The following is a 13,656-nucleotide window of genomic DNA, read 5'->3' on the forward strand; positions in this document are numbered from 1 at the left end:
CATTTTTTTCAATGAACTGAAACAAACAAATCCAGGCACAAAATCTAATTTCTTCATCTAATAACTTTGAGAACATGGACAAATTCCCAAATTTATGAAATTCTCAACTTACCTATCTAACTAAAGAAAAAAACCCACTCTATTTTACCCATATAGTTAGAGTACCTTTAAGCTGAGTTTGCTTTGCTAACCATAAAATCACATCCCATTACCCTGCAAAATCCATCCTGTCTACCTGATGGAAGCAGCTGGGAATAGCAGACTTTATCAGTTATAATAATAATAGTATCCCATGGAAAGAAAATGTACATTGTGATTTGCATTCCAAGGAGGTATTTGATTCTCTCTTTCTACAGTGTGAACCATTTTCATCCTCTCCAAAGCTAATGCCTTTTCTTTTAGCCTAACTTTGAATACTGTACTGATTCTGCTATCGTGGTATTAATAATAGGGTCCTAGTATTTTCAGAAGAGAAATTGATTATACGAAAACAAGCACATGTGATTGCCATTCCAGAACTCTTCGGCCAGAAATGACTATGAAGTGAATGGAAGAAGCATCTTCGCTGTGCGGAAGAAATTCCCCAAGAGTGATCTACACTGTGACACTGATACTGGATCTCAAACCCCCAAGACACCCACGAGTGCCCTACAGGTGCACTGTCCCCCCAAGTTCCAGAAAATTCAGCCCCATGTAGCTCACTGCATCAGGACTGACAGAGCTCAAAACATGGTGAGGAACCTTTGCCCAACTGGCTCATCTCCTCCCAAAGATTTATTATCTTTTTTTTTTTTTTTTTTTTTTTTGGAGCTGAGGATCGAACCCAGGGCCTTGCGCTTGCTAGGCAAGCGCTCTACCACTGAGCTAAATCCCCAAACCAGATTTATTATCTTTCTGAAAATAAATGTGAGGTTCCAAGTTGGAAAGATTGTATTAGGCAGCCCCCTCCCTTTTTTTATGGTCATACTTATTCTACCCACAGGTGATTTCTGGGATCTGATGGCATTTATCATACCCCTCTTTTGAAATGTGTAGCTAGTCACGTGACTGAATCTTGCTCACTCGGTAGTGGGCTCTTTGGCTCTCTTGCACGGTTAGCATAGCTTCCGCAGAGAATAATTCTGCCTCTTTCCTTCCAGGTTTCGTCTTTTGTTCTTCCTCACGCGTTATCGACAAGAGGCTTACTAGCTCAGCCAGTTAAATGTCAACTACGTGCTGTGAGTGGACAGTCCCATTTCAGTCCTGAGTCAGAGGCCTGCTGAAGATGAGCTGGCCTTTGCTTTGAGATGGACTTTTAATGTCATGTCCAAATTATCTTTACTTATTCCTTTTTACTAGGATTTTATTAAAGAACAAGGATGAATTATGCATCTTTTCACATCTTCTAAGGTATAATAAAGTGCACATGTTTTTTCCTCATGTTACTTTATCTTGAGGTTTCTGGCATGGAAACCCTGTTATGCCTGGACCCTTGTTCACATCCTATCCTTTGAATATACTGCTGAATTTGATTTGTTAACATTTTTACAATTTTTCCTGTCATTATTGCTCAGCGGTTTGATTTGAGAAACTATCTGTAACAAGTTTTGGAGACTGTGATGGCCTCCCTTCATGTATTAGGCTCCCCAGTAGCCAACTGCCTATCATTCTGAAGGAATCCTGTGAAATGATCAGGAAGACCTCGGCACTAGACGACAGAGCATTTAATAAATCTCTTTTTGTTGCTGTGTGTTTTCTGTGTTTTTCCAGAGTCCCTTTTGGTAATTTCTATTTTCCTAAGAAATCTCCCACAATCCGGGTTTTGCAATTAACCCATATATTTTTATTTTTGGATATATAATTATATTTATTATAGCATATAATCACATCACACATGACATGATTATATTATTAATTAGTATTAATTGTTAATCATGTAAATGTAATTACTATTTTGCATTTGAGTCTGTCATCACTTCCCTTTTCTAGCCTGTGTATTTTTTTATTCTTTCCTCTCCCTTGTTCTTGTTCTCTCTCCCTGTTGTCCCGTGGCTACTGGCTCACTCGTAACTAACTGGCTTCGTTCCTCGGCCTCGGGGCCAGGGATCTGCTCTGCCCCTCACTGTTGGCCAAGTGCTCGCAGCGAGGGGTTCTCTCCCTCCTTGTCTACCCAGGCACTTCCCTGGTCCTGGAGATGGACCGGCAGGGTGACTGAGTGTGATACTTACATTGCTCACATTAAGAGCGTTTGCTCGAGCGAGGTTAATTTCAGGCGTGTCTGGCATTATATGGATGGAAGTTTTATCTTTGTCCCAAACTTCTCTGTATTTTGGCTATGGAAGGAACAAAAATAAATAAATGAGAGATAGATAGATAGATAAACAGATATCATTTGACAGTTTTTTTTTTTTTGCTAGTTTCAGTGAACAACTTGTAACTATTTTTTTGGTTCTGAACCAAAATCTTTTCATATTAAGATAAAGATTTTTTTTTATAACCTTTACATATAAGTTACTCAAATTTGGTAAGAAAATTATATTAGTACTCTTAATTAATATTTTAGGTCTTAAAAATAGCCCAAACCAAAACAATGCTATTAATGCTGCTTACATTTATCAATATTTTTCCTAAAAACAGATGGCTAAGGTAACTTATTATTCATATTTTTTTGTTGATCATCATTTGTAGCTTGAATTTAATTTCAATGCATAGAAAAACAATAATGACTCACAATACTAATATTTTCAGCATTGGACTTGGCAAGGACAACTTCAGGTGTATCCACAATGCTTGTGTACTTCAGTTTCACCACGGGGGTCCGGTAGACACTGTCACACAGGATCTCCTGGGCGTTTTTGACTCTCAGCACTTCAGGAGACCCTTCTGGCATCCAGCCAATGCCACGCAGCCATTCCAAGTCAGCCTTGTAGATGGCCTGGGGTGGGGTGGGGGGGAGAGACACAGTTAAGTAGACACAGCATTGTCTCTTTCTGATTGAGACAATAGAGTAAGGGAGCCATTTTCTTTATGTTGTATTTCCTTTTTCACAAGCAATGGTGTAAAAGAGCACTAGCCTGTCATAGTCCCCGTACACAGAAGTGTTTTGTCTCAGTGCTTCTGTGCCAGGGGTCTACACTGAGGTGCCTATGTGTACGTGTGGAAGCAGCCCTCCACTCGGGCATATGCATGGATGATTTATGACCGATACCTAGCTAATCATCACTCTAGCCAATGTGGAGTTTCAAAGCAATAAAAACGGCTCTCTACTTAGCCAGAATGACTTTTTCAAAGTTCTCAGTTCAAAGCTGGAGCCACTGAATCCCCCTCACATAGCTCCTATAGGTCTCGAGACGAAGACCAAAGACTTCAGCATGGACTCTGGACTGGTACTAGTTGCCACCTTCTCTTCAAGCTCCTCCCGTGCATTCTCCCTGTGTACTGACCACACTGGCTGTCCCCAGTCTCTGTGTGCCCCCTTCACCTTCATAAGCCTGCTAAACCAGAAGTTCTTCCAAGGAATGTCCCACTTCTCTCTCACAGTGCCCCAGAGGACACTGTCTCGGCATTCCATTGCCACGGGCACTCCCCCATCAGCAGTATTTCTGCACCACTGTGGACTCCCTCAAGCCAAGAGCCACGTCTTACTTTTTCTTCATTATCTTTTGTGTTAATACAATGTATGGCACATGGCATATTTAATAAGTATTTTTAGAGGGATAATTAAGAATTCAAAAACCAACTGCACAATTTTGGCATTAATTGAGTTTTCTTTATCTAAGATAGTCCCTCTCTTCCAACTAGGATCTGGCATATTCTTGATTATCATACCACATATAAAAGATAAGCAGATAAAATTGTTCTATTGTTAAAACACCAGCAATTAATATAAAAAGCCATTGCTTAGAAATGATATTTTAATAACTACTTATGGAACACAAATGTCAAGCTAAAATGGGAATAAGAGAATGAAAACACTAGAAAAGTTTCAAAAGAAAAAATCTTAAAATAAGTCAGCCTCAAAATTCACATTCCCCTGTCTCATTTTTAAATAATGCGATTTAAATGCGTGCCTCAATATACTAATTAAGTTTATTCTAACACTAGCCTGCATCTGCCACTAGGCAACTTAAGTCATTTTATAGGCATACTACCTTTAACAAGTCATTCAATATTTAATAAGCATCTCTTGAAGAATAAGGAAACCAGCCGGGCGGTGGTGGTGCACGCCTTTAATCCCAGCACTAGGAAGGCAGAGGCAGGCGGATCTCTGTGAGTTTGAGGCCAGCCTGGGCTACAGAGTGAGTTCCAGGACAGGCACCAAAATTACACAGAGAAACCCTGTCTCAAAAAAACAAAAGAAAACAAAACAAAACAAAAAAGGAAACCAAGTCCAGAAAATTAAAAGAAGGTATCCATTCTACACCGAAAATATATAACCTTGGGCTGGAAAGAGGGGGCAGTGGTTAAGAGCACTGGCTGATCTTCTAGAGGACACAAGTTCCATTCCAGCACCCACATGGAAGCCATAAAGTATGAATAAATCTTAAAAATATCTTGTCTAAGATAAACACCCTGATGCCAAGAACATTCCATTCAGGGAAATAGATGTATTTAGAGCATGTCTCTAATCTTTGAAATTAATCCCAAGGAAGACATCTCTATTGTTCTTCAATATACAGCTGAAGGACCATGGATATTCTTACATTGAACAAGCCATTAATGTTAAATAAGCTAGTAAATCTTCAAGAAAATTCTGCTAGCACCTTACCAACGAAAATTAGAACCCCCTGAACAAATCTAGCCATAACAGAGTCAATAAAAAAATCTGTCAAAAGAGTAAAGGGGTGTGCTTCCATGGGGAGAGTTAGTCGGGCTTCCTAGAGCTCTGTCTGGAGTTAGCATGCCAAGCGGTGGAAGGCTTTCTTCCCAGGGACACTTACATCACTCTGCAGGTCATAGGCCTTCCTGGCTTGGATCACATCGTTCTGGTCGGGGAAGCAAGACCACTGATGCAGATACTGCCGGTAATCCACATTGCTTGCTAATGCCTGGCCCTCCTTGGCAGCATTGATGGACACCATGTCCCCTGGGATGGAGATCTTGGCCTTGTGGTCATTGTAGGCTTTTTTGTACAGCCTGTCATTTTGCATCTTCAACACGTTTGCTGCCCAAACCAGTTTCGGGTCTTCCTTGGCACTGGGACATCCGATGTAGTGGCCTTTCTGCTTCTCATAAGCAGTCTTGTACAGATACTGGGAAAGGTGGGCACAAGAAGAAAGGTAAGTTTTTTCAAGCTCGCTTTTCATGAAGACAACATTTTTTTCATTGACAACAATCCCACCTCCTTTGGGTCACTTTTATTTTGGACACTATTTTTCTCTAACTTCATGCTGTAATTTTTTTTTTTTTTGCGCCTTCTGTTACATCAATTTTCTTTCTAAAAGCATATGTCTGTGGGCACCCTGAAGATAAGAACCATCGCCTGGACATCTCCCCCTTCAAGCCTCGTCAGCATCTCCCAGACTACAGTCACTATTTGTTACCTTCGGATGTTTTATCATAAACGACCACAACCCTATGCTCTTCTTTATCATGTTACATGAAATTAATTGCTTAGAGTTATTTTGAAATTGTAAACTTATTTTAAAACTGATTTTTAAATGTATAACATATAAATAGAGGAGAATCAGCATCTCTGTTACATTAAAATGAATTTCAGTTCATTTTAAATAAAAATTACTTTTTAAATTAAATTTACATTTTTAATTAAAATTAAAATTTTACAATTAAAAAATATTTGTCTCTGTACTGCCTAAAATTATCTCAGGAACCACAAATAGTATATGTGTCACACTTTGGGGTAATAACAACATTTCCTGTGTTCACTAACCCAACAAAACTGTGTTCTTGTGAATCAACTGATGTTGAAAAGATATGGGGGAGGGGAGAGAAATTTTGTGCATAAATATAGAAATGTAGAACTAAGAGCAGGCGAGGAATCTTCTTAAATTACCATACAAGTTGTTCTGGAATTTGGAATTTTAAAATAACACACTAGGAAGAATTACTGGCATTCTACTCTAATAGAATCCTTGAGGAATTAAGTCAAATCCCCCATGTGTCTAGGAGTCAGTGTGTGTTGAACCTGGACAAGGAAGAGCTCTTACATCACTGGCAATATCCCGAGAAGCCTTGGCATGCTGGATCCCAATGGCATCTGCACGGATGTCATAGCCCGTCATCTTGACATCTTCCCAAGCCTTCTGATAGTGTTTCTGCAAATGGGGATTGCAATGCCACAGTAAGTCTGAAGAGGGAGCTGCTGAGTCATCATTATGAGCAAGAATCGCTGTTAGCAGTTCATGGCATTTGACAGTGACAATAAAATACTACATGCGCACTGATGCTAAAGAAATGAACTGTTGCTAATGCTTCTGCTGAACATAAGTCATCTCAAGATTTACAGGACAGACTAGTTTCACACTGAAATTGACTTTCAGCACATTTTCAATGGTTTGTAGTAAAGGGATCTCCAATATCTATCTATCTATCTATCTATCTATCTATCTATCTATCTATCTATCTAGATATATTGGATATATATTTATATATTTATATAGAATATATATACTCTCTCTATATATATTTTGTGTGACAGAAAGTTCAGAGACAGCCACATTAAAAAAAATCACACAACTAAACATTGGTTGGCTTTTAAAGGAAAAAACAATTATAGTTCACTGAAAAGGGAAAACTAAGCATTACGCTACAAATACGTTTACATTATATTTTGCTTTCTTTTTGAGAAACCATTGCCTTTTTCTTTACAACAAGGATGTATCTCTACACTATAAAAAGCAGAGGGAGACATACAAATTCCTAGTGTCTTAAAGACTAGAAATAGTAGGGCATTGCTTTTGCACAACTTTTGTTGAATACACTAAGGAAAGTTGTGGCAGACAGAGAGCGCTCTGTGAAGCAAATCCTGCAGCATCTTACGTTGCTAATCTGGATGGCGTTGAGTTTGGACTGCAACATCACTGGTGTGTCAGCCGGCACATTCACGTTCGCCTTCTCTTTGTCCCAGGCATCGCGATACAACGGCTGGTAAATGTGAAGAGAAACAGTATGGCAGGTTAGGAAGTCATTTACCACATGAATGTGTGTGTGTGTGTGTGTGTGTGTGTGTGTGTGTGTGTGTCTGTATGTGTGCATTTTTATTTACAAATACCAAACAACTTCATGAACAACATGAATAATGCATGCGTGATACAATCTAAGTTTAAATATGACAGTAAAAATTCTTGTCCAATTCCACATCTAATTATGTGACCCTTAAGTCTATATTATAGGCAATTTCTGATAACAGACAATGCTAATTAGGACTTTCCTTTCTTAGCCAAAATAACCGTCATGATGTGTAAAGATGAGACTGCCCCTGGACTTCTCAGCCAATGTCATCGTTGAATAGCCGTAAATAAGTGACAATTCTGTGGCTATAGTACTAAGTAGCATTTTAGTTTGCAACTTCAAATGCAATTAAAACGTGTGTCAGAGTTTGGACCCAGCTGTTTTGACCCAAGACATATCAAACACAGGGACAGCCAACTGACTCGGAAGATGTGGACTCAGCTGTACCCCAGATCTTACTTCCTGTGATATTAGCCATCTGAAGTTCACAGTCTGAATTCCCCTTGACTGAGATTCATCCTGGAAACATAACCACACCAGCTTACCTGGCTGATTTGCAGGGCGTTGGTCTTCGCCAGAACCACTTCTGGAGTGTCGACAATGCTGGTGAATTTGTAGGCCTCGGGCCTTATACGATACAACCTTTCATTCAAAAGATTCTGAGCATTCTTCACTCTCATCACTTCCACAGAACCCTCTGTCAACCATCCGATGCCCTTCATCCATTCCAGGTCTGACTTGTACACATTCTGTGTGGAGGAGAGGAATACACAGCAGGAAGACTCAAGTTAGCTAGTAGAATTTGATACTAGAAGACCACACATAACCCCTGCTTACATCAGCCAAACGGCATTGAGATTCAACTTGAATCTTCGCATGCATGTTCTATCTCTGGCACCTGTCTCTAGGAGAGGTTCGTGGTCTCCTGTGGGAACTGGAGCATAGCTCACAGGTGGCACTTGGTGGGGTGACAGACAGCAGTGGGTGGAGCAATAGATGGCAATGGCACATAGCTTTGTTTTTATATTGGGTTGAGTTTTTCTGCTCACTACTTTAAGTCTGTCTCCCATGAAGCACAGGGGATAAAAGCTGTAGGAATATTAGGGAAGGAGCCCTTTAGAAAATATCTCTATATCATTTTCTGCATGTGTCAATTAAGTTAAACCAATGTTTCCTTAAGCTTCTATCTGTTTCTGAAATTTAGACATCTGGTCATGAAAAGGTCAGAACAGCAGGACCGGAATTTCCTACTTAATTACACAGAATAAGAATGATTTTTTTTTTATCTTGGTGAATAGGATCCTGCTACAAGAATCCTTCACAAGATAGAAAATGTCAGGACAGCTTCTGTTGTTACCCTGGGCTGTCCAGAAGGCCTTAGATCTTAGACGAGTGCTGTCTAAATGACGCCTCTGGACCATACATTACACTTAAACACACACACTCCATCTCCCTTGAGGTTATGACATACGCACATCGCTCTGCAGCTCATAGGCTTTCTTAGCCTGGATCACGTCATTCTGATCTGGCAGGCACGTCCACTGGTGTAGGTAATTGCGATAATCAATGTCGCTGACCAGGACTTGGCATTTCTTGGCTTGCACAATTGACATCATGTCCAAGGGTGTGTTGTAAATCCCTTTAGACTTCTCATAGGCTTTCTTGTATTCTCTGTCACTCTGGATCTTGGCAGCATGTATAGACCACACCAACTTGGGGTCATCTTGCAGGCTGCGGAAACCCACGTGGTGGCCTAGCTGCTTTCTGTAACCTTCTTTGTATTTGTACTAAGATTGTGGGGAAAAAAAAAAAAAACAGAGAAAAAGACGTAATATATTGATATTTTTCTTTTAAGTTATTTCAGAATCTTAATCTTAATGCAAATTGGCTCAACACTGAAAGTCATTATATATTCCAGTCTAAAGAAATCAGGACTATTTTAGGCAGATGGATAAAACAGGAAGAAAACAATATGGTGAATTAGAATAATGTAAAAACTAAAATTTCTGAGCAATCACTACTTAGACCCACTATAAGAGATTCAGATGTGTGAGGTTCATCCATACCAAACTGATAAGTTTTTTTTAATTCAAAAATAGTTAAGCAGTGGCAGTTACAATCACAGTTAATTCTCACAGTGTTGTGGTGAGGTAGGTCCTACCCTATCCTATAATTCAGAAGAAGATGGAACAGTGGGTGTAATAAGGTTGCTGGGTAGGTGAAGGGCTCAGTCAGACAGACCTCAGGGCGCTGCAGGGACCTCAGGTAGGCAGAGTCATAGGCATGGTTTTAGAGACTGGAAAAAATACACATTCTTCATAAAGCAAGATCATCGGTTTTAAACAGGAAATGACAATAGACCCATGGACAAGAGCCTCTGTCTGATAAGCTCTGGTGGAATGGGGAGATGATGTCCTTCTCTTTCTTGTGTTTGGACAACCTGGAAATATTTGGATCAAACGGAGAGAATTGGGATTAAGGTGCAGGTACTGGTGGCTAAGAGGTGAACAGGAGGCCTGAGGAGGAGGAAGCAGCTATGTGTACAGATAAGGCGAAGCGAGGAACCAGAGAAAGGAAGGCGTGTTTAAGGTTTGGAGCTGGGAGAAAGGGACGGCTTGGAGGATAATCATGTTACTGCTAGTGAACTTCAAATTAGCAGGAAGTGAACTTGAAAATGGCACTAAAATATTATACATAAGCCTTTAGCACAAAATATTTGATATAAAATATGATTTCAGTCTGAAGTGTTGTACAGAATGATCATCATTCATACTGTGGAGAATGCCAGAAATATTTGGGGATAAAATGACACGGTATTGGTTCCTGAATTTTTGCCCCCAAATTTAAAAGCATCTTCATGTTGCCATTACCAATAAACAATGCACAGGACAGAATGCAACTGTTTGCATGGATTTTAAAAAAAAGAAAACAGAATTATTGAGACAGTCTATTTGTTTATGGGGGAGAAAACCCCAAAGCAGACAGAAGGAACTTACCTCACTGGCAATTTCTCTGGAGGCTTTGGCATGCTTGATTTCAATGGCATCTGCTCTTAAGTCATAGCCTTTCTGCTTGGCTTCATCCCAGTCCTTTTGGTAGAGTTTCTGGTGAGCCAGAGCACAGGTTTGTTTAGAAAATGAAAACAGACTCATAGCAGGCATAACAGACATCATAATCCATAATGTAAAGGCAGTGTAGGAAAAACATGCATGGCTGAGTTGCTTTGCTGTTGGATGCTTGCTCTGTAGCAGAGAATACCTCTGATGTAAAATTTAAAGCTAAGCATCTAGCGGTACCAAGGACTGAACATTTATTTTCATTACAACTTGGTGTGCATTTGAAAATATCCCCCTTCCCCAGTACATGGAGACTTCAGATTGAGTGGTGAAACACAGGGATGCTTCATTAAGGTCCAGGAAGACCTGCTAAGCTTTACCTTTAATTCTGCCCTTTAACTCAGAGTTTTCTGTCGAAGGAATGTGACATTATCTCATGCTCTTTGAATATAATTACAAATTTTCCTTTGCCTATCACTTGACTTTGGAATGTCAAACAAGAAGGTCTCATCAGAAGACCTATGATGACAGTTGACACTGTTGAGCATGGAGGCGCTTGGCCAGGGTTTAATTATTTCCAGGAACACATAAGGAATTAAGCCACAGTCATTGGCTATGGGGAGATGGTTTCAAGGCTGAGGACAGAACACATACAGTCTAGACACTCAGCCATGCATCTACGCAATGTTTCTGTTTTGTTTTGTTTGCTTTTCAAGACAGGGTTTCTTGTAGCTTTGGCTGTCCTGGAACTCACTCTGTAGACCAGGCTGGCCTCGAACTCAGAGATCTGCCTGTCTCTGCCTCCCAAGTGCTGGGATTAAAGATGTGATATGATAACCTGGCTATGATAACCTCTTAAGAGACAGAACTTCTATCCATGGATGCTAAAGAAAAAAATTCAGCACCAATATCCTGTGCATTACTCATTAGCTAGAAGACACAGGCTTTTGCACTCCATGCTTATCCCTCTTACATTGCTAATCTGCAAAGCATTGATCTGGGCCTGCAGCATGGCTGGAGTGTCCAAGGGAATGCTGATGTTGGTTTTATCTTTATTCCATGCTTCCTGATACAGTCTCTGTGGACAAAAGGAAACATAACTTTAACTCAGCAGCAGAGAATGGACAGCTGAAACATTAAGCCTTAGCAACAATTTTATCTAAAAGCAAATGTTTCTCTATGTGCTTGTAATGGCTAATTTGATGCTTTAGTGAGAAGGCAGCGGTATGCATACATATAGCCTGACATTATTCAGTAGACTTCAAATGACACAATGTGCTCTCCATTGTGTGGATGGGCCTCATCCACCAGTTGAAGGCTATATACCATTCTCACCTCCCCCACTCAGAAGCAATTCTGTAAGCAGACCACCCATAACATTGAGCTGTCATTCTTCCCTGGGTCTCCAACCTTCTAATCTATCTTTCTGATTCTGGAACTGCCAACCTGTGTAATCACATGAGCCAATTTCTTAAGATTGTAACCTCTTCCTACATATACATTTATAGAAAGATCACATTGGATCTGTTTCTCTGGAATCTTGATTCAATGCTACGCTGTTACATAGTATTATGTCCCATGCCTTGGTACTAATAAGAGTTCAATATTTATGTCCTTGAATAGCTATGGAGTGACATCTTCCACTTTAGTGCTTTAGTCCCCGTGGGAAGGGAAAGCCATCTTTCCCCTATAAGAGTTCTACTTCCAATGTGGCTGTGTTAAACTAGTTAAGAGACCCTCAGACCTGCCTCCTCATTGGAGTTCTTAGAAGCAAACAGTCTGTTCCCTCAGCTTTTCTTTCTTTTTTTGAGCACTAAATCCAGAAACACAAAAGCTTAGTAGTTAGATGGTTCTTACCTCACTCATTTGCAAAGAGTTGGCTTTTGCCAGGACAACTTCTGGAGTGTCAACAATGGAGGTGAACTTCAAGGCTTCTGGTCGTGTCCTGTACAGTCTTTCATTCACAAGGTCTTGAGCGCCCTTCACTCTGGTCATTTCTACGGAGCCTTCTGGCATCCAGCCAATGCCACGCAGCCACTCCAGATCCGCTTTGTACACACTCTGCCAAGATGTCAGACCACAGTGTTCTGATGTTAGACATGCCCTCTATTGGCTGAAAACCCAAGGGTTTGAGGAGAGGGGTGAAGCATGGGGGATGTTGGTACCACACAAGGAAGAACTATGTTCTTACAGGGTCTAGGGTTTTACTGATGACGAAAGTAACTTGTGAAAGCATAGCTCTTTCTACTATCCATTAATATAATAGTATTTATGAATTCTACAATATAATGTTTGAAACGTTAAGACAGTTACATAACTGGGAAAAATGTAAAGGGAACTCTGGTTGAACCTCATTCCATTTTAACCCTGTGAAAAATGACTCACATGCTGCTCAGTGTCTTGGAACTGGTGATAACCATTTTAAAACATTCAGATTTACTGTATCTGTTTGACTTGCCAGAAATTACAAATGGCATGAAAGAATAGTTTAGAAATAAAAGATTCGACCTCAGTAGAGCAGTTCATCTCTGTACTTTGCTTGCCATGGTTTTTCTATTAAACAGTGTGAATGATACTCCCCGCTGGCCTGGGTTATTCACAGCCCACAGATCTATACCCAGAGGCCCCAAGGAACAACTAACAAATATTCCTGCCTCCTTATTCCCCCTCTCCCCGAGCTCATGTTACATACGTCGCTCTGCAGTTCATAGGCCTTCTTGGCTTGAATTATGTCGTTCTGATCAGGCAGGCAAGTCCAGTTGTGCAGGAAGTTGCGGTAGTCAACATCGCTCACCAGAGTCTGGCACTTCTTGGCCAGCACCAAGCCCAGCATGTCCACCGGGCTGCTGAACTTGGTCTTCCACTTCTGGAATTCCTTCTTGTACTCCCTGTCACTGTGAATCTTCCCTGCGTGCATGGCACACATGATCCTGGGATCATCTTCAACGCTCTGGGCTCCAATGTGGTGGCCTTTCTGTTTCTCATAGGCTTCCTTATATTTGTACTAAAATGCCAGAAACCAGTTGAGAAAGCCAGGTTAAGATCACATGACATGCACAAGAATTTCAAACCTCAACTTTCTAATATTCTAGTATAATTTTTATGCTTTTCTATGGTCATGAAAATAACTGGGCTGGAGAGTTGGCTCAGTGGTTAGGAGTACTGGCTGCTCCTTCAGAGGACGAGGTGCTATTCCCAGCTCCCAACCTGTGTAGTTCTAGGGGATCAGATGCCCTCTTCCGGCTCCCTTGAGCCATTCACACGGCACACAGACATACATGCAGACAAATACACACATAATATAAAGTAAATTAAATTTTAAAAAATGTTATGATTGGTATATCATCGTTCTTGAGAATTTTCCTTGAAGCAACTTTAATTCCAAAATGTATTCTCTACAAAACGAGGAGGAGATATCTGGGGAAATGCA

At 40.5% G+C, this 13,656-nt stretch overlaps 1 protein-coding gene and 1 non-coding gene across 3 annotated transcripts in view; both read right to left on the reverse strand.

Annotated features, from left to right (window-relative positions):
• Window positions 1–13,656, reverse strand: part of Neb (nebulin) — a 197,974-nt gene that overhangs the window by 77,310 nt on the left and 107,008 nt on the right. Inside the window, exons 79-85 of one of the 2 annotated variants that reach the window (XM_059260461.1) lie at window positions 12,919–13,230; window positions 12,084–12,287; window positions 11,200–11,304; window positions 10,167–10,274; window positions 8,646–8,957; window positions 2,711–2,914; window positions 2,208–2,312 (exon numbers count right to left, since the gene is read on the reverse strand). In XM_059260461.1, coding sequence (XP_059116444.1) covers window positions 2,208–2,312; window positions 2,711–2,914; window positions 8,646–8,957; window positions 10,167–10,274; window positions 11,200–11,304; window positions 12,084–12,287; window positions 12,919–13,230 — 1,350 coding nt within the window. The remainder of the gene's footprint in view (window positions 1–2,207; window positions 2,313–2,710; window positions 2,915–8,645; window positions 8,958–10,166; window positions 10,275–11,199; window positions 11,305–12,083; window positions 12,288–12,918; window positions 13,231–13,656) is intronic. The other variant, XM_059260462.1, reaches the window with a different exon arrangement.
• Trnaa-agc (transfer RNA alanine (anticodon AGC)) lies at window positions 803–877 on the reverse strand. Its single transcript has one exon. It is a non-coding gene; the product is annotated as a tRNA-Ala (tRNA).

The sequence above is a fragment of the Peromyscus eremicus genome, chromosome 4, assembly GCF_949786415.1.
Source record: "Peromyscus eremicus chromosome 4, PerEre_H2_v1, whole genome shotgun sequence".
Lineage (NCBI taxonomy): Eukaryota > Metazoa > Chordata > Mammalia > Rodentia > Cricetidae > Peromyscus > Peromyscus eremicus.